Source organism: Galleria mellonella, unplaced genomic scaffold, assembly GCF_026898425.1.
Source record: "Galleria mellonella isolate WM207_F2 unplaced genomic scaffold, CSIRO_AGI_GalMel_v1 utg116, whole genome shotgun sequence".
NCBI lineage: Eukaryota > Metazoa > Arthropoda > Insecta > Lepidoptera > Pyralidae > Galleria > Galleria mellonella.
The window spans coordinates 1,231,771-1,255,263 of NW_026441978.1; the positions used below are offsets into that span (position 1 = coordinate 1,231,771).

Genomic DNA, 23,493 nt, shown 5'->3' on the forward strand with positions numbered 1-23,493 from the left:
CGACTTTTGTACAAAGTCTCCCTCTGGTAGATATAGATTTACGATAATATCTATACTGATATTATAAAGAGGAAATATTTGATTTTTTGTTTATAATGAAAAAAAAAAAACAAAATAGTCAATTCACTTTCTTCCACGCACTACCATGCTTTAGAACCAACTTCCAGCAGCAGTATTTCCGAATCGATACGACATCGTAACATTAAAAAAAAGAGCATATTTCTTTTTAAAAGGCCGGCAGCGTACCTATAATGTCTCTGGTGTTGCGGATGATCATGGGCGATGGTAGTCACTTACCATCAGGTGAGTCGTACGTTCGTTTGGCCCCTGTGTTATAAAAAAAAATCCTCTCACCTATAGAGAACTACGTTATCGGAGAGTAACATAGTACATGGCTCGAGTTGCTGGTTCTATATATATATATATATATATATATATATATATATATATGACTAGTCTTTACCGACGACTTCGTCCGCGTGACCGAGATATACGACCCAGATAATAAGTAGCCTAAATCCTTCTCTGTCCCCGATTAGGAGCATACTAAATGTCAAGACGATTTACTGAGCTATTAAGACCGGCAAAAGACAATGAACAAATAAAAAAGGGACAACCTTATTTTCACATTTATATAATAATATTAATAAATATTAGAAATGTGATACGAATGTGTATAAATCATAAAATAAAAATAAAAATTACAATAGTACAAATAAAAAATACAAGTATTAAATTGTACTCCGCAAAAAAACTCCAATACTTAGACGTACACACACACACACATGCACACGCACACGCACACGCACACGCACACGCATAGGCACAGGCACAGGCACGCGCACGCGCACACGCACACGCACACGCACACGCACACGCACACGCACATGCAAACAAACACACTAAAGTACGCACGCACGCACGCACCCGCGCACACTCTCGCACGCACGCGTCCACATACTTATATAGTCGCGTAATCACACAGAATTGCATGTTTACAAATACGGAGTGCGAAATTAATTATCCAATTCAGTATAGAATTAGCGATAAATTGCAATAACATAGCCACAAAAACGTACGCAGACGAATTGGGGAGCTCATTAAATCGCTCAATAAATCGTCGTTAAAGGAACACCGCCCATCTTTGGGGAGCTATGTCCCCGGGTCCCCTCATTTGCAAGCGAATCAGGAATTGTTTCCTCCAATCATTATCTTATCTCGCAATCCGGCACGCCCGCTTCAGGTTTACAATCGAACATAATTCAAATACCAGTCCCTTCGAAGGGCTCTACCAATTGTGATCAAGACAAATACTTATTTGCCAAGTGTAACATACTTGCTCTTTTTTCTTTAAAATAAGATTTAAGAAAAAAACTTTTTGCATTTTCATAATACGAGTATGTCTGTTTCATATAGAACGATTGATGCGATTTTTTTCTATAGTTCTTATTATAATTCTCGTAATAATTTTTATTTGTTTCAATATATTACCATTTTTTACGGATATTATTTTGAATTTTTTATTATATTTATACTAAAATTATTTGCACAGCCTTATATAAAATCATAACAATAAAAACTGAAAATGTTTGATGGAATACACATAACGCGTCAATTGTTGACGTTAATTTCAAAAAAGTTTCAAGTATACTAGCAATAAATAACAGAAAAATCCTTAGAACCTTTACATCATATATATATATATATATATATATATAAACAAACAGGCATACGACCCACCAAGCAGACCCCACGCTGTAGTCTCTCGGAAAATCCTCGATTTAATATGATTAAGATTAAATATTATTTCAAATATATTCCTTATCGCTGGCTAATTCAGACGGAATGATAAACGCGATACGCGATAGAAATAATGTATCAACTCTGTGGTACAAAATTGAGTTGCTGAACTGCATTAAACGTCTTCCAAATCATCAATCATACTACGCTGTCAGTATCTATCGACACCCGTGATCGACGTCTTCTAACTGACTCCATCTGTACGTTCAATCATCAATGAACATGTCCAATTTCTAACATATCTATCTATCCTACCTCATCCCTTCTTTTATAATTTGGAAGAGCAAATAAGCGAGCGGTTTTCTTTAACAGAAACTCGTAATTAGTTCATGGAACTTAGAATGGCAAACAAGCTGACGGCCCACCGATGGAAAGTGGTAACCGTCGCCTATAGACATGAGCAGTACCATGGACATAACAGAGTATACTGTTTTGTCTATGATACCCCCATGCGTTGCCATTCTTGAAGACTCAGGTGTTATTCCTCTGTACCCTGTAAATTCACTGTCATATCCCACCCTTCAAACCGAAACACAGCCATGCAAACACAACTGCTTCACGGTAGAAACATGAATGGGACAGAGGTGCCCAAGCAAACGACTTTTGTACAAAGTCTTCCACTGGTAATTATCCCCTTATGTCGCCATGAATTAGAATTAAATAAGGTACATAAAATATTTTTACTGTCCTGTCGATGATCACAATAAAATGTTATTTATTATTTATTGATATAATTTTCAATTGGTCTTTATACATAACATTTACCAATTTCAATATCATTCTTTTAGTAAACACAATATATGTCATGTTGACAGTAGTTTCTCAATGTTATTGGTTCAAGGCTTCGACAATACGTCAATGTGACTTTATTGAGCGCTAATCACTTAAGTAGTCGAGCAATAATCGCGTGAAGTGTCTAGGTGTGAACGAAACTTTATTGTTTCTATATCTATTATTTTCTGCTCTCCTAGTACATCTCATTTACGAGTAATTTGAACTTATTTTTTTAATTTATATTTTATATTTAAATTTATTTAAATTTAAATTTAAAATTAAACTAAATTAAACTCTCTCTTAACTAACAAATGTTGATAATTATATTATTATGTCATAAATTGAGTTATGCCTCCATTTCAGACTAGCTTTTTGCCCGCTACTTTGTATACGTGGATTCAGAAGGAGAGAATCCATTTAAATATATCAATTTTAGATGGCGTATCAAGATAAAACATATCCATTAGCAAAAGAAAACAATCAACAAAATCATCTGAAAACATTATGACGTATTTCATTTCCAAATACCCATAGATCTAAGGATGTCAATTCTTATTTACAATTGGTCCAATTTTATTTTCTGTTGAGAATATACACAATATTGTATTTACTATGTAATGTATAACAATAATATTATCTTATTTCATTTCTTTATATTCTTATCCTGTTCGTGACAAGACAATAATGACGCGACGTTTACTCGTTCCCATGGGAGTCCTCAAAAACCCTATCTTGCGCCCAATTTATATTATGAATATAAGAAACAGGGGGGTAGCGATTGTTGATAATGGGGAGGTTAGTCCCCATTGCTATCAATATACCCTGCCAGGTCGACCTCCACCCGGTTCCCCCTGGAAACCATCGTGACTAATTTATCGTTGAATTCGTCACGATGGGCTAACTGATCTGCCTTTTCATCTTCACCAATCATCTCTCACTGGTGCCCCGCCATATGTTCACATCAACTTTTATACAAACACGAAGATAGTTATCAAAGAGAATATTATAAACAAATATAATATTGTGAATACTTATGGTTCAGTATATAACTAATACATAGTATATTAGATGCCAAAATGCGTATTCATTTATTCCAGCCATTATCCTTTCACTGCTGGACATAGGTCATCCTCTTAGACTGCCATAAGGAACGGTCCTAAGCCACCTGCATCCACTGAATCTCTGCAAAATTGCGATATCCTTGAATATCATTATTATTTTTATTTTTAAATCTTACACTAATATAAATATTTTACATTTTTTATAATCTTTTAGATTTATAATTATTATTAAAATTTCTAATACGTTTGGCTCGGGTATACCCTTTTTTACTATGATATACTTTACTCGGATATACCTTGGTATGTCCTGTCGTGACCATAGCCGCTGTACCCTGGTCGAAACGTCGAGATAACTCATTTAAATTTACATGATTTACTTCAATAAATCACCATAATTCACGTCTTTTATAAACCATAATGTTTAAATAGTAAAATTCTATAAAAAAAATAGTTTTATTCATATGAACACCATATTATCGAATATCAGATCTCTGAATAAAAGGAACTTAAAGCGGTCGTCTTATACCGAGGTTGACGGATCGTCGTCACGCCCCAGTTAGTAATTTAAAAGAAGATTACTGCAGTTTGTGCTCTTTAGAAATCTCTATAATATGCGCATTCATATTCATTGAGCACTCATGATAATTTTAGATAAACACTCCGTGCTAGTAAAACGCATTCAGTAATGGAAAACATGCGTCAGACGACATTATGCTAAACATTCAGTAGGTACAAGTATTTAATACTAAAATGCATTTGATATTGGAAAAGATATCATCATCATCATCATCATTTCAGCCACTATCCGTCCACTGCTGGACATAAACCTCCTCCATAGACTGCCATAAAGAACAAACTTGAGCCACTCCATAGCCCGCTGAGCAATTTGAAAGGGGTTGGCAACCGCAGTTAGGCTTTCGTGATGTTTTAGAAGAGTAATTGCTGCCTCTCATTCGACTATTAAATTTCCTTAGTTGCCTCTTACTACATCTACGAGAAAGGAAGAGCCGACTTATTCTATGTTAGAATCACACAGCGACAGTTCGGGTTTTCGTCTCACGTAGCCGCCCTAGGGGGACGTGGGAGAGCAGTCCGGGGCGCGGGCCCCTCTCTACTGGTGTCACTCGCCGCACATTACGATGTGCAGGTTAGTTGGGGGTGGAATTTACCGATTGCTTCAGAACGCGTGAGCGTCATCAGAGGTCAGGTCGGCGCGGTCTTCGCCTGCTGGGTGAGACCCCATGGGGGGAGGCCCGGCAGACTGCCAGCGCAAGAACGACTTGACGACGCTGTGTCCTCGCTAGAAGGTGGTCCATTAGCTTGTAGGGGAATGCGAATTGATTCGCGCGCATACGGCCTAGCATCAGGCGGCCGCGCGTGCAGCGGAGCAAGGTTTCGCAGATGTGCCCATCCGGACGCGTCTGCACGCGCGAACATGTTGGTGGCCAGATCCTCGATGTGGGCGTCCAATGGGGGGATCTTGAGGTCCATCTCCAGGGTGTCGTTCCTTACGTACCGGTGTGCACCGACTATGGTACGCAGAGTGAGATGTTGTTGGGCTCTTAGCTCTCTTTTCACTGATTAATAAGTCATCAGGTACCATGCCAGTGTTGCATAGGTAATGCGTGGCCTGATGTAGATCTTGTAGATGGCAGTTTTCATCTGGAGAGGGAGGTTTCCCGTGAGCACTGGACGCAGTAGGTGTCTGGCCGTTCGTGCTCTGTTGCGTACATTCTTAGCGTGGACTCTGAAGCGTAATCGGCGGTCTAGTTCCACCCCTAGGTAGGTGGCGGTGCGGGACCACTCGATCGGGGAGTCGAGCAGGCGTAGTTGCGGTGGGAGTTTCTTCATACTGAAATAGATCGCCTGTGTTTTGTGCACATTCACCGACAGGCGCCATTTTTTCAGCCATTCTGGCAGGATGTCTAGTAGTGCTTGCACTTTCTTCGCTGCATGCCGACCGTTCATGGATGAAGCGATGTAAGCGGCGTCGTCGGTATACAGCGCGAGCGTCGTCTGAGGGGTCGTGGGGATATCGTCGGTGTAGTGTGCATATAATACAGGCGATAGGCAGCTTCCTTGTGGCACGCCTGCTCGGATCGGACGTTCCCCCGAACAGGTTTGTTCAACCGCCACCATGAATCGGCGATTTTCCAGGAAGGAGGCCACCACTTGGATTAACCGTCTTGGCATTTCCGTCTGGGTGGCTAACTTGTAAAGCAGACCGTCATGCCAGACCCTGTCGAACGCCTTTTTCATGTCTAGGAATACTGCAACGGTGCGTTCTCTCTTGTTGACGGCTGTGGTTACCGTGTGCAGTACCCTAGTCAGCTGCAGTGTTGTAGAGTGTTCCGCACAGAGCGACAAATCTAACAATCCTCTATTTATTAATATTCATAAGCCGGTGGGAAAAGGGATTGTTAGTAATGGAGCCTGAGAATCCCATTGCTAGCAATATACCCAACCAGGTCCACCTCCTCGCGGTTCTCCCTGGAAACTATCATGGTTAATTCCTGATGAATTCATCATGATGGGCTAACTGTACTGTTTTCATTCTCATCTATCACCCTTCACTGGTGCTCCGCCAGCGTATCTTATTAGCACAGGCGGGGTTAACATACCATTTCCACCCATCAAAAAATATATCCATAAGGCAAAAATTTGAATACTGTTCTTTTTGACAGTTAAGAGAAAAACGTCAGTTCCTTTGATATTTACTCCATAGCATCCATAGTTGTTATGAATTAACTACTGAACTTATCCTTTGTTAATATTTTTGTAGTGGGGGGAAAGGGATTGTTAGCAATGGAGTTTGACAGCCCCATTGCTAGCAATATGCCCTATTAGGTCGACCTCCACGCGGTTCCCCCTGGAAACCATCGTGAACAATTCTTGTTGAATTCGTCACGATGGGCTAACTGACCTGCTTGACCCTCACCTATCATCCTTCACTGGTGCCCCGCCGGTGTATACCGATAGCGCGGGAGGGGTTACCATTTCATTATTACTCACTAAAAAAAAAAATTCTTATAGTTAAACTTGTCGAATACATTAACACACTGGCCAACATTCTAAACGGTCGAAAACATAATGTGTACGATTGAAGCGTACGATTTATAGGCGGCAGTTAGCGCTGCTTGTTGCCCAACACGGTGACTCATTGACTTATGGTGTTCTGTGTTGTTCCGATCTGGCGTCGATTCAGACGAATTACATTTGGGTATTGCGATTGTTTTTCACAACAAGAACAACAATTTGCCTTTCTAAATATATCATTAGGGGGAAAGGGATTGTTAGTAATGGAGACTGAGAATCCTATTGCTAGCAATATACCCAACCAGGTCGACCTCCTCGCGATTCTCCCTGGAAACTATCATGGTTAATTCCTGATGAATTCATCATGATGGGCTAACTGGCCTGTTTTCATTCTCATCTATCACCCTTCACTGGTGCTCCGCCAGCGTATCCCGTTAGCGCAGGCGGGGTTACCATACCATTTTCACCCATAAAAAAAAATAGTCTTCTGTAACTGCAATAAATATAATCCATAAAGAGTTTATTCACATTTCACATAGTATAATACGAAGGCCAATAATCTGTTAAGAAACATTCATAAATCATACATACTATACACTCGTATAGTTTAAATCTTGTTTGAACTTTTAACATCAATACGCTATTTTTAACTGGCATCTTTCACAGCTGTCATTAAATGCACATAAACTTTGTATATTTATTTAAAAATATTAACTCTAGTTATTTCTAACTGTAATATATTGTTAACAAGTAAACTAGGCATTAGGTAAAGAAAATGATGTCAATTTTTTTTTTAAATATTGTATTAACTGTTGCCCGCGATTTTGAATACGTGAATAAGTACATAAACTATCCTGTGTACTACGTTAGGATATAACCTACCCATATGTAAAATTTTATTGAATTATGTGTAGTAGTTATTGCGTGAAAGAGTAAAAAACATACATCAGTCCGGCAGCACACCTGCAATGTCATTAGTATTGTGGGTGATCATGGGCGGCGGTATTCACTTACCACCAGGTGAGCCGCATGCCCGTTTGCCCCCTGTGTTGTAAAAAAAAAATACATCCATCTATCATTACAAACTTTCCAATTTATAATATTAATAGGATTTCAAACACGTAACATTGTTTTAAAGAAGAAATACAGATATTAATAGTGACAAATTTACTACTGACTTAGTAATATCACTATTTACTTACTTAAAAAAATCCGAATTAAAATATGAATTAAAGGCACAGTTTTTAGTGGGAGATTTATATACGTAATGTATTCTATTATAAACATTCTAATAAACTAGCAGAGCACTTTATAAATAATCAATCAGAAACATTGAAAATTGTTTATTTTTTTATTAATTGACAGATAATTGCGACGTTCCCATATTTTGTTGAGAACGCTCTCAAAGGTATTTACCTATAAAAGGTGGAACATTTAGATAACTGTGTTTATGTGTGCCATTGCGTGCGTCATTCTACGTCCGGGCTGGAAGCATTGCGAACTATATTCTTGTACCGTCTATATCATTGTTGTTCTAGTTCTTACCATAGATAAATTCTATTATCTATTATTCCAATGGAGATATGACTAAGAACAAGGAATTACGTAGCAGGAATGATAAAATAAAAACTGTAAATCATATGGTTAGCTCCTTTCTTCTTATGCCAATATAATTAGTAAAAAAAAAGACGAAAGATACACCCTCATATGCTATTGTTCTCAATTCATAGCAGGCTATTGTATAGAAAATGTTTGGTATGTCAATTATTTGTCAGTAACAAATTTTACATTACTAGATTATATATTCGATATAGTTTATGTAGAAAGTATGCCAGCAGGTTGTATCTGAATTTGGTAGGGTTATAAGGCCGTATAACATTTTCTATACACTTGCCTGCTATGAATTGTAAATTTTATCATTCCTTCTATGTAATTCCTTGTTCTTAGGCATGTAAGAAATAATGCATTCGCTGGATACTTGATTAGAAGTATTAATTCCGCTACCATTAGTATGTGTGTGACTGTTAACTCTTTTTTTTACAACAAGAAAACACATCTCTTTGACAACAAATAGCAGTACGAGTATTCAGCCATCTAGCGGGATTTTGAGAAACTATATAAATCTAGCAAAACAAAAATCACGGGATAACAAGGTCAATAAACATAAAAAATGCGAGCACGTCGAAATAGCGGGATGCGTAAAATTAAACTAGTAAATACTGCACGCGGAAATCACGGGATGCCCGGTCAGAGGGTTTTTTTTTTAAATAGATGATAATGGAATGGTAACCCCGCCTGCGCTAACAGTATACACTGGTGGGGCACCATTGAAGGATGATTGGTGAAGATGAAAAGGCAGGTAAGTTAGCCCATCGTGACGAATTCAACGATAAATTAGTCACGATAGTTTCCAGGGGGGACCGCGTGGAGGTTGACCTGATAGGGTGTATTGATAGCAATTGGGGTTAACCACTCCATTACTAACAATTCCTTCTCCCCTCCCCCCGATTAGAAGGTTAAACATTCGAAGATTGAAACTGTCTTGATGTTGAAATTATGTTATTATATTTAACATATTTAAGCGTTATTCACACGATAATACTTAAACAGTTAAATGTATTTTAGTTAAATTTGATACGCAAATGGTTCAACACTAAACGACACCTTTTATTGTAGTACAATCGGACAAAAGCGCGGTATGATACTATACTTAATAACAATAAGTAAGTTGTGAAGCTTGTAAACCCTCAGGGCGAGTTGTCACTGCGGTTTACCACTATACAAGTACGAACCATTTTTTTTTATGGTTGAAAATGGTATAGTAACCCCGCCTGCGCTAACGGGATACGCCGGTGGAGCGCCAGTAAAGGGTGATAGATGAGAATGAAAACAGGTCAATTAGCCCATCATGATGAATTCACAAGAAATTAACCACGATAGTTTCCAGGGGGATCCGCGAGGAGGTCGACCTGGTTAGGTATATTGCTAGCGATGGGATTCTCAGTCTCCATTATTAATAATTCCTTTCCCCCAGTATGAACCATTAAATCAGTACTTTTTTTTGATAGGTGAAAATGGTTTGGTAACCCCGCCTGCGCTAACAGGATACGCTGGCGGAGCACCAGTGAAAGGTAATAGATGAGAATGAAAACAGGCCAGTTCGACGAATCACATCATCATGACGAATTCACAAGGAATTAACCGTGATAGTTTCCAGGGGGATCCGCGAGGAGGTCGACCTAGTTGGGTATATTGCTAGCGATGGGATTCTCAGTCAGTCTCAGTGATATTGATATTTTGGTATCGTCAAACGAAATTATACCTAATAAATATTTACAGTATTTTTTATTTACTGTTTTTGTTAAATTTGGCATCGATATCTACTCGTAGTTGTATTTAAATGGCATGGAGCAAGAGAGAGTTTACAGTTTTTATCAATAATCGAGTTAACATATACCTAGATATATAAAAACATTCGGAAAATATTCTTATTTTAGACAATGCAGTGAGGGAATTTCTTTCTTTCTCGAAGACGTCACGATTCTCAGAATTAATGTGATAAACAAAGAAATTTGGTGACAAATACATCACCGCTATGTCATTGCGTTCTCCGCCGTTATATACAGGATGTTCGTAACATTTTAGATTGATAATAAAACAATTCTCTTTATAATATTATTAGTAAATATGGGTATAATAAAATTGTGACTAGAATATGTTTATACTTGAGAAATATTTAAGAAAAAGGTAAGACCTTTTATATATTTTTTTTTTCTAAATATTTCTAATACTAATTGATGCCAGTATAATAATGCAAAGAAATTTTAACTGTTTGTATGTTTGCTCCGGCATTACGCAAAAATAACTACATCGAAACGGATGAGGTTACCACTTTCCATCAGGTGGGCCGTGGGCCAGCTTATTTGCGATTCTAAGTTGTATAAAAAAAAATTAAAATACATTAAGATTCTGTTCCTTAAAAAAAAAACAATGGCTTCTATCGTGGCAAAATCAGTTATATTGATTTAAAAATAACACTTTGAAAGTACAATGGAAAATTTCGATTTATCTAAAAGGTCAGATAAAAATAAATTTTCCATTTTAGTTAAATCATAAAGTTGCAAAAAAATGAAGTCGGTTTAAAAAGCAGCACCTGAGTATCTTGCGCAGAATAAGCTGCTCAGCTAACATTGTATTACAAATGAGCAATAGAATCATAAAAAAATTACGATTAAAAATGTTTAAGTTAAGATTTAAGTTGATTTGAATAAAAGAATATTTGTTTCTTGACATCAGCGTCAACATGAACAACCTGTACATTATATATAAAAACGAAACAAAGGCAGAAAAAACAGATCCATTTTTCACATCCATCAAAAGTAATGGATTTATTTCCTTTACTGCCGACACCACGGTGTAGAGGTGTTCCCACTGTCTATTTATGTTTCCAGTACCGAATCAATAGAGATTTTCGTGTCACGAAATTGCGAGATCGTCGTGACCTTTCCACGCGATCGTAGTGGGATTGTGTAATTTTTTTATACAACTTGGAATGGCAAACAAGCTGACGGCCCACCTGATGGAAAGTGGTGACCGTCGCCTATAAACATGAGCAATACCATGGACATAACAGAGTATACTGTTTCGCCCATAATACCGCCCATGCGTTGCCATTCCTAAGGACTCAGGTGTTATTCCTCTATATCCTGTAAATTTACGCCATATCCCACCCTTCAAACCGAAACATAACTGCTTTACGGTAGAAACACGAATAGGACAGAGGTGCCTAAGCAAACGACTTTTGTACAAAGTTTCCCTCTGGTAATTCCATCCGTCACGTGTTAGTTAACGTAATTGATTGTTTATGATGTACAAATAAAACAAAAAATATAATTAATGTGATTTGTTCTAATAGAACTTAATCGAAAGGTATCAAGTTTATTTTCTTATATGCTTTATTTATATACATTTACTTGTAAATATTGGTTATAACAAAAATGTATACAGGCGGACTTATCCCTTGTAGGGATTTTTTTCCAGTCAACCTTAAGAACCTGAAAGGAGAACGTATAGGATCTGTACATAAAGCATTATATATATGGTGCAAAAATAATATATATATATATATATATATATATATACATCTTGTTTTTATGGAAATTAATAGATATAAGCAAGAGTTATGAACGCTTGTAACGATATAATAAAGTCCCATGCGATCCCATCTGTTAATATCTAGCTAGGGCATGATCTCTGCGTTTCAAATTCTGAACATCGGATCGCCTTCGTAAACTTCCATATTTATGAGATACCTCGAAACTGACATAATTCGATTTACTCCGATAAAAAACTTTCACATATCCTCCATTCCCATGGGGGAATCCTCATATATACTGAGTCGTCTCAGGGAAAAATTGATTTGCCGGATTCCGTGTCGTGTCGACGGATTCGAAAACGTCGACGTAATGTTACTTAAATAAATAGATAGATAGATAGATAAACACTTTATTTGAACCATTTATGATACACGTAAATTAACTTTTATTGAGTTTATACAATCAATTTATTTACACTTTTTTTTTAAATATAAAACAAAAGATAAAATACGAAAATATGTTTTCGCCGTGCGTGTCGCAGTGACCCAAATAGGCTACAGCTCAGTGGTAGTTTTGCTTAAAAACAATACACTGATTTTCAGCTGCAGCCTGAAGTTAGGCTACAGGGATGCGTACGAGTACAACAAACCCAGAGTGTAACCTGTGTTTGTTGTAATTTAACAGCCAAAGATAAAATTGTATTATATTATATAGATACGTACTTACATAAATGATAAATAAAAAATATAAATATACTCACGACTACTATCCGTAAGAGTGTAGTCAAAGGCAATCGTCGACTAGTCTTATGGTGAATATAATACTCAGCATACTTGCATTTTAGCAATCTTATTAGAATGCAATGTGGCAGGAATCGTGCCTACTGTCGTCACTTGAAATAATTTAGTTTCTTTTCAGTGTTTACCATAACTGGAGAGTTAGGCGCAAATGTAAAATGACAATAAAATTTTTGACGACTGCCAGATTCGAACCCGTGATCTTTGCGGTCTGTAAGTCGGAGTAATATGCAACTGAGATATGAGGCTACTCGCAGTTGTTACCTATTCGGTAACAACTAGTATGTTAAAAACCTATTATTCTATTAACGAGTATGCAAAGGATAAACTAATATAATGTCTGCCCCTTTCCCCGGGTTGCTATGCCTGACAAGGTGCGTATTGTGTTATGTATTTTGTAATGCTTGTAAGATTATAATATGCAATATAACTGTGGTAATAAATAAATAAGTGAAATATTAAAAAATGTAATATCATTATCATCATCATTTCAGGCATTATCTGTCCACTGCTGGACATAGGCCTTCTCCATAGACCGTTATAAAGAACGGTCCTGAGCCATCTACATCCACTGACTCCCTGCAATGCATTTGAGGTCGTCATTCCATCTAGTGGGAGCAGTGCACTGGGTTTGCCCGTACGAGGTAGCGACTCAAGAACCTTTCTTCCCCACCGGTTGTCGGTTCTTTGAGCTATGTGACCAGCCCATTGCCACTTCAGCTTGTTTATCGTTCGTGCTATGTCGGTTACTTTGGTTCTTTTGCGAATATCTTCGTTTCGGATTTTAGAACGTTAAGAAACTCCGAGTACCGGTAGAGCTCTCTCCATAGCCCACTGAGTAGTTTGAAGCTTTTGCATACGGGCCATCGTGTGGGACTATTATGCAATATAAAGTTATGGAATATAAAGCCACGATGATCTTTACAAACTCCTTGACTGTTCTTATCTGTATTAGGGAAATGCGCAGAAAAACTTTCAGTTTTTATAAGATAATGAAGTTCAAGCCGTCACGGACTCTTGGGCTAATGCTAAGTACCATATTATAAATAAAAAACTGTTTTACTCAAAACATACTGAGATGCATATAACGCGCTTATAAAGAATGTACTAGTCAGTCAATATTACACACTGGCCGCGTGAGTCCTATTAAATTCGGCGGGTTATACAAAATGGATCCTATTACGTTGCTAGTAGACGGAACTAACCACAAATCCATGTGTGCAATGAATCTACATGACGGATTAAGGTTCACGACCCTTTTCTGCGGAAACGGGTTACTCTATCACTCTCCACAGAGTAATATATGTCAGTAGGTCATTTATTCCAGCGATAACTTTAAATCTTTATTATTGAACATACATTATTGGTTCGTTAGTGAAAGTAGTGTAACAACGTTTTTTTTTATACAACTTAGAATGGCACACAAGCTGACGGCCCACCTGATGGAAAGTGGTAACCGTCGCCTATAGACATGAGCAGTACTATGGGCATAACAGAGTATACTGTTTCGCCCATGATACCCCCCATGCGTTGTCATTCCTAAGGACTCAGATGTTATTCCTCTGTACCCAGTAAATTCACGCCATATTCCACCCTTCAAACCGAAACACAGCAATGCCTCACAGTTGAAACACGAATGGGACAGAGGTACCCAAGCAATCGACTTTTGTACAAAGTCTCCCTCTGGTACGTACGTATATATTTGTATTCGAATATCTATACGAAAAACGAATACAATTTATTTTAATAACAATCAACTAAAATAAATTCATATAGTTTGCCCTAGCGATAAGACCGCCTTTGTACCTTTCTATATATATTTCGATCTATACTTCACGCTACTGTATTCAGTTGAATTGTTTATATGTCATTGTTTATTTTTATGTTTTTGGTCCAATAAAGAGTTAAATATATATATATATATATATATATATATATATATATATATATATATATATAGATTTGTTACAGATTCTAATAATACGTCATTTTAAAAATATAATTACTACCTCAGGGATAACGTGTTTACATAAAAAAAATATTGATTAATTTAAAAAACAGGCATTAAAATCAGAAAACGAAAAGATACAATAATTATATATATTTATACATATTTATCACGCCTTTCTCCAATTATACACCTCACATATAACATGTCTGCATAAAAAAAATATTAATTAAATTAATAAACAGTCATTACAATCAGAAGACGAAAAAAATACAATAAATATACATATACATATATTCATATACATATATATGTCACGTCTGTCGCTAATTATACACTTCACATTAATACACCGTACAAATACATGGATTATTGTTATTATGACCATATAAGTCATTTATTTTATAACTAGTGGTCGGCCAGTGGTCGAAATTCGACCATAACATATACAAGTATTGTAATAAATGAATTTATTATGGTTATGTTTGACATTCAGTAACACTATAGAGGGGGGAAAGGGATTGTTAGTAATGGAGACTGAGAATCCCATTGCTAGCAATATACCCAACCAGGTCGACCTCCTCGCGGTCTCCCCCTGGAAACTATCATGGTTAATTCCTGATGAATTCATCATGATGGGCTAACTGGCCTGTTTTCATTCTCATCTATCACCCTTCACTGGTGCTCCGCCAGCGTATACCGTTAGCGCAGGAGGGGTTACCATACCATTTTCACCCATCAAAAAAAAAAAAAGTAACACTAAAGACAAACAATATTAATTTATTCTCAATTTAATAACAGACTTTAACAATAAACAAAAGAGTATAATATGCGTGTGTGCGTGTCAAATAGATTAGTAAATATATTTTTTTTTATTGATTTAATGTATCTTTTATGCATAATTTAAAAAAAAATATTAGTATTTTGCACTCCTTTTTTTTATACAACTTAGAATGGCAAACAAGCTGACGGCCCACCTGATGGAAAATGGTAACCGTCGCCTATAGACGTGAGCAGTACCGTGGACATAACAGAGTATACTGTTTTGCCCACGATACCCACCCTCCATGCGTTGCCATTCCTGAGGACTCAGGTGTTATTCCTCTGTACCCTGTAAATTCACGCCATATCCCATCCTTCAAACCGAAACACAGCCATGCAAACACAACTGCTTCACGGTAGAAACACGGATGGGACAGAGGTACCCAAGCAATCGACTTTTGTACAAAGTCTCACTCCTTCTCTAATATAAACTGTAAGCGTGCCAAATTTCATACTCCACCGTCTGCGGAATTTTCGTAAAAAGGGGTACAAAGTTTTTGCTTTACATATATAAGTTTTTGCTTTATATATATATATATATATATATAGATATGTTTTAGTACAGAGATATCATTGGTTTCATGATGTTGGCATCATTATCAATATTATTCAATATATTTCTATGTCTTAAACAAAATCATGGCAAATAATTGAATATTGATACAAAATGACTACGTTGGGGTCCGCACGGTTGGCTGGTTGCCAAGACCACTTGCACAATCTACTGCGAGTCAACCTGTTGAGGGTAGACACCTGGATATGACACCTAGCTAAAAATATAAAACAAAAATATAGTACAGGGTTTTATCTGTGTTAGTGCAATATACACATATACTGCTCTACAATAGAAAAAAAAAGTAACACGGCATCCCTAGGAACAAGGAATTACGTAAAAGGAATGATAAAGTAAAAAGTGTAAACCATATGGTTGCTTCATTTCTTCTTATGCAAATACGTATATAATTAGTATAAATAGGTCAAAAGATACACCATCGGTTGCTTTGCATTTCCTTGAGGAGAACGGTAAACAGTTTTAATTCATTCATTCAAAAATCACACAGGAGATTCGAGTGGCCACTCCTTTGCAAACATGTAAATCTACCATGATAAATGAATTAGCTTTCCTGGTATAAAAGGAAAAAGTCACCCTTTCCACGTCTTGAAAATGAGTGGGCTGATAATGTGAAGGGCCATCGAGAGCAGTAATGAGGGCTTTCATTGGCTACCACTCAAATCTGAATGGCTCCCTTCTACCGCGCCATCTGTGTGGGTTTAACACAAATTTCTGTTGCTAATGCATTATCGTTTCTATTTTGTTATTCCATTTATACTAATAGCGATTCGCTCCGAACTTGCACGGACAGATAAACGGAAAGATTATCTGTCTGTGCGATAGTATTTTACGTTAGCTTTATTAGGTAAATTTTTGATATTTTGAGTCACATTTTCCCCCAAAAACGTCCTAAGAGGCAATTAAGGGAATTCAATAGCCGAGGAATGGATGGACAACAGCGATCCTTTCATAACTTCGCCATACTACTGTTGCCAAACTACCTGCCAGAGGTGAAGGGATTGTTAGTAATTTGGACAACTAGTCCCATTGTTATCAATATACCCTGTCAGGTCGACCTCCACGTGGTTCCCCCTGGAAACCATCATGCTGAAATCCAGATGAATTCATCGCGATGAGCTAACTGACCTGCCTTTTCGTTCTCATCTGTCTTCCCTCGCTGGTGCCCTACAAGAGTATACTGCTAGCGCCATTACATTATCATCCATTAAAAGAAACCGCCTGCCAAGCGTGGCAACTACTAGCAAAACTCCCCTTATGTTAAGCCTATGTTCAGCAGTTAATGGTTCATATATAATAATAATATCATGAAATACAATCAGTTCTTGAAATAATCGACCACATTATGAAGTGGTCAATTCTACGGTCTGGCCACGACATGTCGCGGACAAAGTCGTGGACGCAGCCAGTATTATATAAGGCGACAATAACAAGTATTAAATTACATATACCTTAACATGTATTCAATTAGGTTAGGTTAATAGCAATGTTGACGTGCCTACACGGTTTTCATTAATTAGGTCAACTTTTTCGTCTTTCATATAACGCACGTAAAGGTAAATTACTTTGAGCGCATACGTTTGTGTTGCGGCCAGGGCCGGATTAACCATATGGAGGCCCCACATGGTTAATCCGGCCCGATTAGGCATTGCACGTTGCGCTCACAAAAAAAAAAACATTGATATTACTGGAAAATATTAAGATATAAAAAAAATTTTAGCGTTTTTTCAAATGACATATCTTTGACAAAAATAATTGTATTGGAGTAAAAAAAAAAAGAAATTTTAAGTTTGAACTTTCGAATTTTAAGATCTTACAAAAGAAATTCAACTAATACGTATCACGCAATCGTAATGAGAATCTAGAAAAAAAATTTTTATTTCGTAATTTTTTCGATCTTGTTTTTGGTGAAAAAAATTTTCAATTTAACCACTTCATGGATTAGATAGATTGTTCACATAGCTTCACTATATTATTGCACATATATTTGAAAGACAAATGTGCACGGTGTTAGTCGATCATTTACAGGTTTTTTAACGATTATGTAATTTTAGACATTTGAATAAATAGACATAATGTTAACAGAAATTTAAAAGAGTAACTGTTGATTTTGTTGCAGATTCTTTTCAACAAATAACAATTTTCCGAACCCTGCATTCATAAAAAAATTACGATTTAAAAGTACTTATCTATTTGAATAAAGGTAATTTTGAATTTAAATATAATAATTGGAAACATTTTGCAAAATATACTGAAATATGTGGATGTCATGTAAAATTAATATATATTACTATTATTATTATTATATATAAGGTAATAATATTTTCTTAAGAGTTTGTTAGATACAAATAATTAAAATAATTTTTTTCTTTAATAAACTATCTTGAGAAAATTTTTTGTCGTTGTTCGGGGCCCATAACTAAATGGGGCCCCTAGTTCTCTAAACTGCCTAACGAATAATGCGGCCCTGGTTGCGGTCGCCCCTAATGAAGGCGCAGGTTCCCAGTGACCCGCGAGAACTCTGGAATTGTGTGAATAATTTAACGCCTTAAGGATCATTTGGGTATGCGGGAATGTTTGGAATCAGGATTCGCTTTTCATTGGAATTGGGAATTACTACACGAATGAATAGGTATTGAATATGAGCTAATGTTGTATGTATTATTGGGGTTTCATTTCTTAATTCAATCCTCAAGTCAAAGTTCTCGATTTGACTATATTTCTCTATATATTACCTTTATATCTTTAACTTTATAAACTAGAAAACATATATATTATTGTTACAAGTTTTGTGTGCGTGAAAACCTTTAGAAAAGTCTAGAACACTTTTCGATTTGTCATATAATTAAAGTTTGTTGTAATATAAAAATAGCATCTTCAATTATAACTAAAGTGGAATGAGACCAATATTGAGATAACAATTGCAAAATAAAATAAAGGTACCTCTGTCCCATTCATGTTTCAACCGTGAAGCAGTTGTGTCTGCATGGCTGTGTTTCAGTTTGAATGGTGGGATATGGCGTGAATTTACTGGGTACAGAGGAATAACACCTGAGTCCTCAGGAATGGCAACGCATGGGGGGTACCATGGGCGAAATAGTATACTGTGTTATGTCCATGGTACTGTTATTGTCTATAGGCGACGGTTACCACTTTCCATCAGGTGGGCCGTCAGCTTGTTTCCCATTCTAAGTTGTATAAAAAAAAAAAAGATATCGCATAGATAGTTTGTTGTTCCCTTTATTTTTCCCCCCAAAAGATTACAGTAGTAAACTTAGTAAAAATATACAAATAATTACAAGACAAGGTCATATTTAGAAAATGTAATGTTTCTTTTCGGATGTGTGCTATAAATGGAAGTAGTAAAAATTTATGATTTACTATCTGTAAGACGGGTTATCCTAGTACCGACACTAGTCTCTCACAAATATTGTTTTAAATTGTAACCTTACGTAGCTGTAAATTTTATTATGTTTATATGTTCTGTGAGAGAAATAAATATATAAATAAATAAACTATTAAATATCATCATATCAACTATTAACTGGCCACTCCTGAACATAGGTTTCCCCATAAAGAGGGGCTTTGTAAATAGTTGGCACACATGGCAGGCGGGTTGGCAACCGCTGTTAGTCTTCAGTGACGTTTTCAGAGTAACGCTGCTGCCTCTTCCTCGACCATTTAATTAGGCGCTTACGACACTCACGGGAAAGGAAGAGGTGGCCCATTCTATGCCGGGACCATACGGAAAATTATAACGATATATGTTATGTAAACTTTTTTATAAAAATATTTTCTTAAATAAAACATTATTAATATTTCTTTACGTGGAGTACGTCGTAAATTTCATTATACAGTTATTGCTTTTATTAATGCTATTATATATATATATATATATATATATATATATATATATATATATATATATATATATATATATATATATATATATATATATATATATATATATATATAATTTATTATTAGACTTTATTTGTTACGTAAATAAAAACATCATTATGAATTAAAGTTCGCATAAATGAGATGGGTTCATTGACCGGTAATAAAATAGCATTAATAAAAGCAATAACTGTATAATGAAATTTACGACGTACTCCACGTAAAGAAATATTAATAATGTTTTATTTAAGACAATATTTTTATAAAAAAAGTTTACATAACACAACGTTTATTTAACTCCATTTTAAATCAAATTAAAATTACGCTTGAATCTCTCTAAATCCCATTAATATACCATCTTCATTTTTGATCCACTATGATTGATATTTCATTTTTTATATATTGCCCCCCCCCTTCCCCCACCCGACAAGTGATTTTTTTAATGGATGAGAATGGAATGGTAACTTGCCTAATAGAATGGAGGTCTGCGCTAACGGTATACGCTGACGGGGCACCGTTGAGGGATGATAGGTGAGAATAAAAAGGCAGGTCAGTTAGGCCACCGTGATCGAATACACTTAGAATTTAGCTCAATGGTTTCCAGGGAGCACCGCGGGGAGGTTAACCCTGACAGGGTATATTGCTAGCAATGTGACTGGTAGTCCACAATACTAAAAATCCCTTCCTCTTGGGATAGTCGTTTAAACAAACCAACGCGTTTTGTTCTTATTACGGGAGCTGTAACCAAAATTTTATCAATAGATTTGTCCGCCACTTGTTTAGAGGCAGAATAGTTTCTTACAAATCAAAGGATCTTCTGATGATGAGTAATTAAACTAATAAAACGAAGCGAAGTAGAAACTCCTCTGGCATTAATCATACCACTCGTATATTTACAGTTTCACTACAAAACCCTTCCCGTGGAGTTTGTTTATGCCACGTCTAAAATATTGTTTTAAATATACAAGTAGATAACACTTATAGACGCTAAGCAGATTTCATAGAAGAATTACCTAATCAATATAATAAGAATAAATATTTTTTAAAGATCTAGCAAAACAGATAAATAATCCCTCGAAATATTATTTAACTCTTACCGTATTTAGAACAAATTATTACATTAGTTCTGAAATAGTAAGAACATAACAGTAATGGTGCATTCTGACATATTAGAATAAAATTGAATGCGAGAATTAAATCTTACATTTGATTCTCGGTATGTTTTTGTAAAGTACAATTTTGTGTTTATTAAAATGAACTCACGAGAGAATGTTCTGTAATTTCAGAATGTTATATTACATTACTTGTCAGCACGATAAGTGTCAGAACACACCTTATTCTTATGTCCGGCTAAGTTTGTATGCACGGCACGGGCACGGGTCGACGGTCACTCCGCTAGGCGTGCGGCAACCCGCGCCTGCGGCCGCGCACCGCCGCCGCGGCGTGTCGCAAGCGCCCCCGAGCGGTTCCGACGCGCCGCGGCCTAGCACTCACCCGTGCCCGTGCTTGCAGGATGCACGCGGTGGGCCTGCACTCCGCGCTCGCGATCCGGCGCGAGCGCAAGCGCCGCGCCGAGCAGCAGCGCGCCAGGGAGCGACGCTACTCCCTGCAATCCTCCGAATCCGGTGTCACCTCCCCCCACTGCTCCACCGGCAGTTTGGAAAGGCGGCGCTTCAAGAAAACAAGAACCTCCGACAATGAAGTCGTCTCTTCGGTTGGCATGCTCCATCTCGGGGTAGTTTTCCTTGTCCTGGGCCTGTTTCTCATTGCATCCGGGTGGCTCCCTGATGACGTCACGTCCTGGAGCAGCATCGGCTCAGTCAGCTGGTTCAATGAACTGGTCTGCTCCGGATTATTCGCGCTAGCGATCGGGATCTTCTTGATTGCGCTCCACAAATATCTAACGAAGAGTGAGGAGGAGGCGTTAGAGGACTACGTCCAAAGACAACTGACGAGGTCACGTTCAGGGCACAGATTGGAGAGGGATGCAGAGACAGGTGGTATGCATACGAAGAATGCGAGGCGAGCGAGGGCTGCCGAAGTCTTGCCGGAGACGATAACCGAAACCTATACGGAACCGTCCCCGGAAAGAGCGCACGGTTTTGTTAACGCTCTCGCTTTAAACGGTGACGCTATGAGGGAGTCGCCTTTGGAGCAAATTGTCGAGGAAGAAATTTCAGTAGCTTCAGAGAACGACAGGAGACTCGGTCGATTCAACAAGGACACCTATTCTACACCGTCTGTGGCTCCGAGTTTGAGTCCAGGGTCGCCGTCTGACACGAGGGAGCTACTGTCTGATGGACGATACATGATTATGTCGAGAATGTGAGCTGTTTGAAATTCGACATTTTATTGATTTCAAGCAACGTTTTTAAAAATATCTTATATGTGATTTCTATCCTTGCCAAGAGAATATATTTCTCTAAGCCTTGGTTAATCCAATCTTCGTTGTACTGTAATTAATTCATAATGTTCAGCTCGAGTCACTGAATTGTCGAAGTAACTTCATCCGTGCTCTTATATACCTAATGGATCTTGGAAGTGAACAGAACTCTACGTCTGTTGCTGTTATGAACATATTTCTATATCAAGCGTCACTTTGATGAGAATTTTGTATAAGTGTAACCGTTCTGCTACATCGTTATCCAAAAGAGTGAGCTTTGATGCTTCGTCGGCGATATTTCAATGGATCTTTGTTTTTAGTTTTTAAATGCTTTTGTATATTTTAACAGACGGACCAAATCTTTCGTAGTGTTTAGCAGTAAGTTCTATGTCTCGTTCGCAATTGCAACGTGTCGCTTCTGCCTAATTGATAATCAACTTTATTTCTAGTGACAAAAGTAATTTATTAATTAATCTTATAAACGGTTTAGACCTAATTGCGATTGTGAATGGGACAGTGTTGTGTATATTTAATTAATAACGATCGACATTCCGTGTGTATTGGCTTGAGACTGATTGTTAATAAATTATTGTTCTTGTCCTAACGTTTTTATAAGATATTATCACTTATTTTATTTTTAATTTGTTGATACGTTGTTTGTAATTTTGAATGTGTACGTTAGATCACTGTTTATGTTTTATTTTGATACCTTTTTCAAGTAATGTAGAATGTAGTTTTTTTAATGAGATTTATTAATTGTAATCTTTTATATGTACGTACAATCCAATGTTTTGTTTATAAATAAGAATCTGTAATCAGAATCGTGCCAAAGCAAAAGTGGCAATAACTTTTTACATCGACACACATTTTTTACGTAAGGTGGACACAATTTTGTAATTTTAACACAATGGTAAATTAAAAGCATGTTTAGAATTACATATTCAATCGTTTTGTTTATTGTTAAATTTATTTTTATTATTACCAATTAATTTATTTGTGGCTGTGACACCATTTCCATTATTACACCAGCCGAAGATGTCAAATTATATGTATACATAATTATTGATATTAATGTAAGCTTACACGATAACGAGAGCTTAGCTTCACAATGCTCAAGTGTATTTATAGTTTACTCCCTTTCCATTTCTTCTCTCCTAGTACTTTTTACCTTTTAATCTTTTTATAGAAACAAAAGTGATAAACTCAATCCAAAGTAGTGTAAATTGTATGGAATTTTTAAACAATAGGCAAACAATTATTAGGTATTTTTCCATAAATTTCATTTTATACTTAATTATCTATATG

The 23,493-nt window shown here is 36.7% G+C and overlaps 1 protein-coding gene across 5 annotated transcripts in view; it reads left to right on the forward strand.

Moving 5' to 3' along the window:
- Positions 1-23,493, forward strand: part of LOC113514192 (uncharacterized) — a 106,943-nt gene that overhangs the window by 55,160 nt on the left and 28,290 nt on the right. Inside the window, exon 2 of one of the 5 annotated variants that reach the window (XM_052893703.1) lies at positions 21,318-23,434. The exons of the other annotated variants lie outside the window; for them this stretch is intronic. Coding sequence (XP_052749663.1) covers positions 21,319-22,134 — 816 coding nt within the window. The 5' untranslated portion in view covers position 21,318 and the 3' untranslated portion in view covers positions 22,135-23,434. Of the gene's footprint in view, positions 1-21,317; positions 23,435-23,493 lie in introns of those variants that run through there. 5 annotated transcript variants of the gene reach the window in all.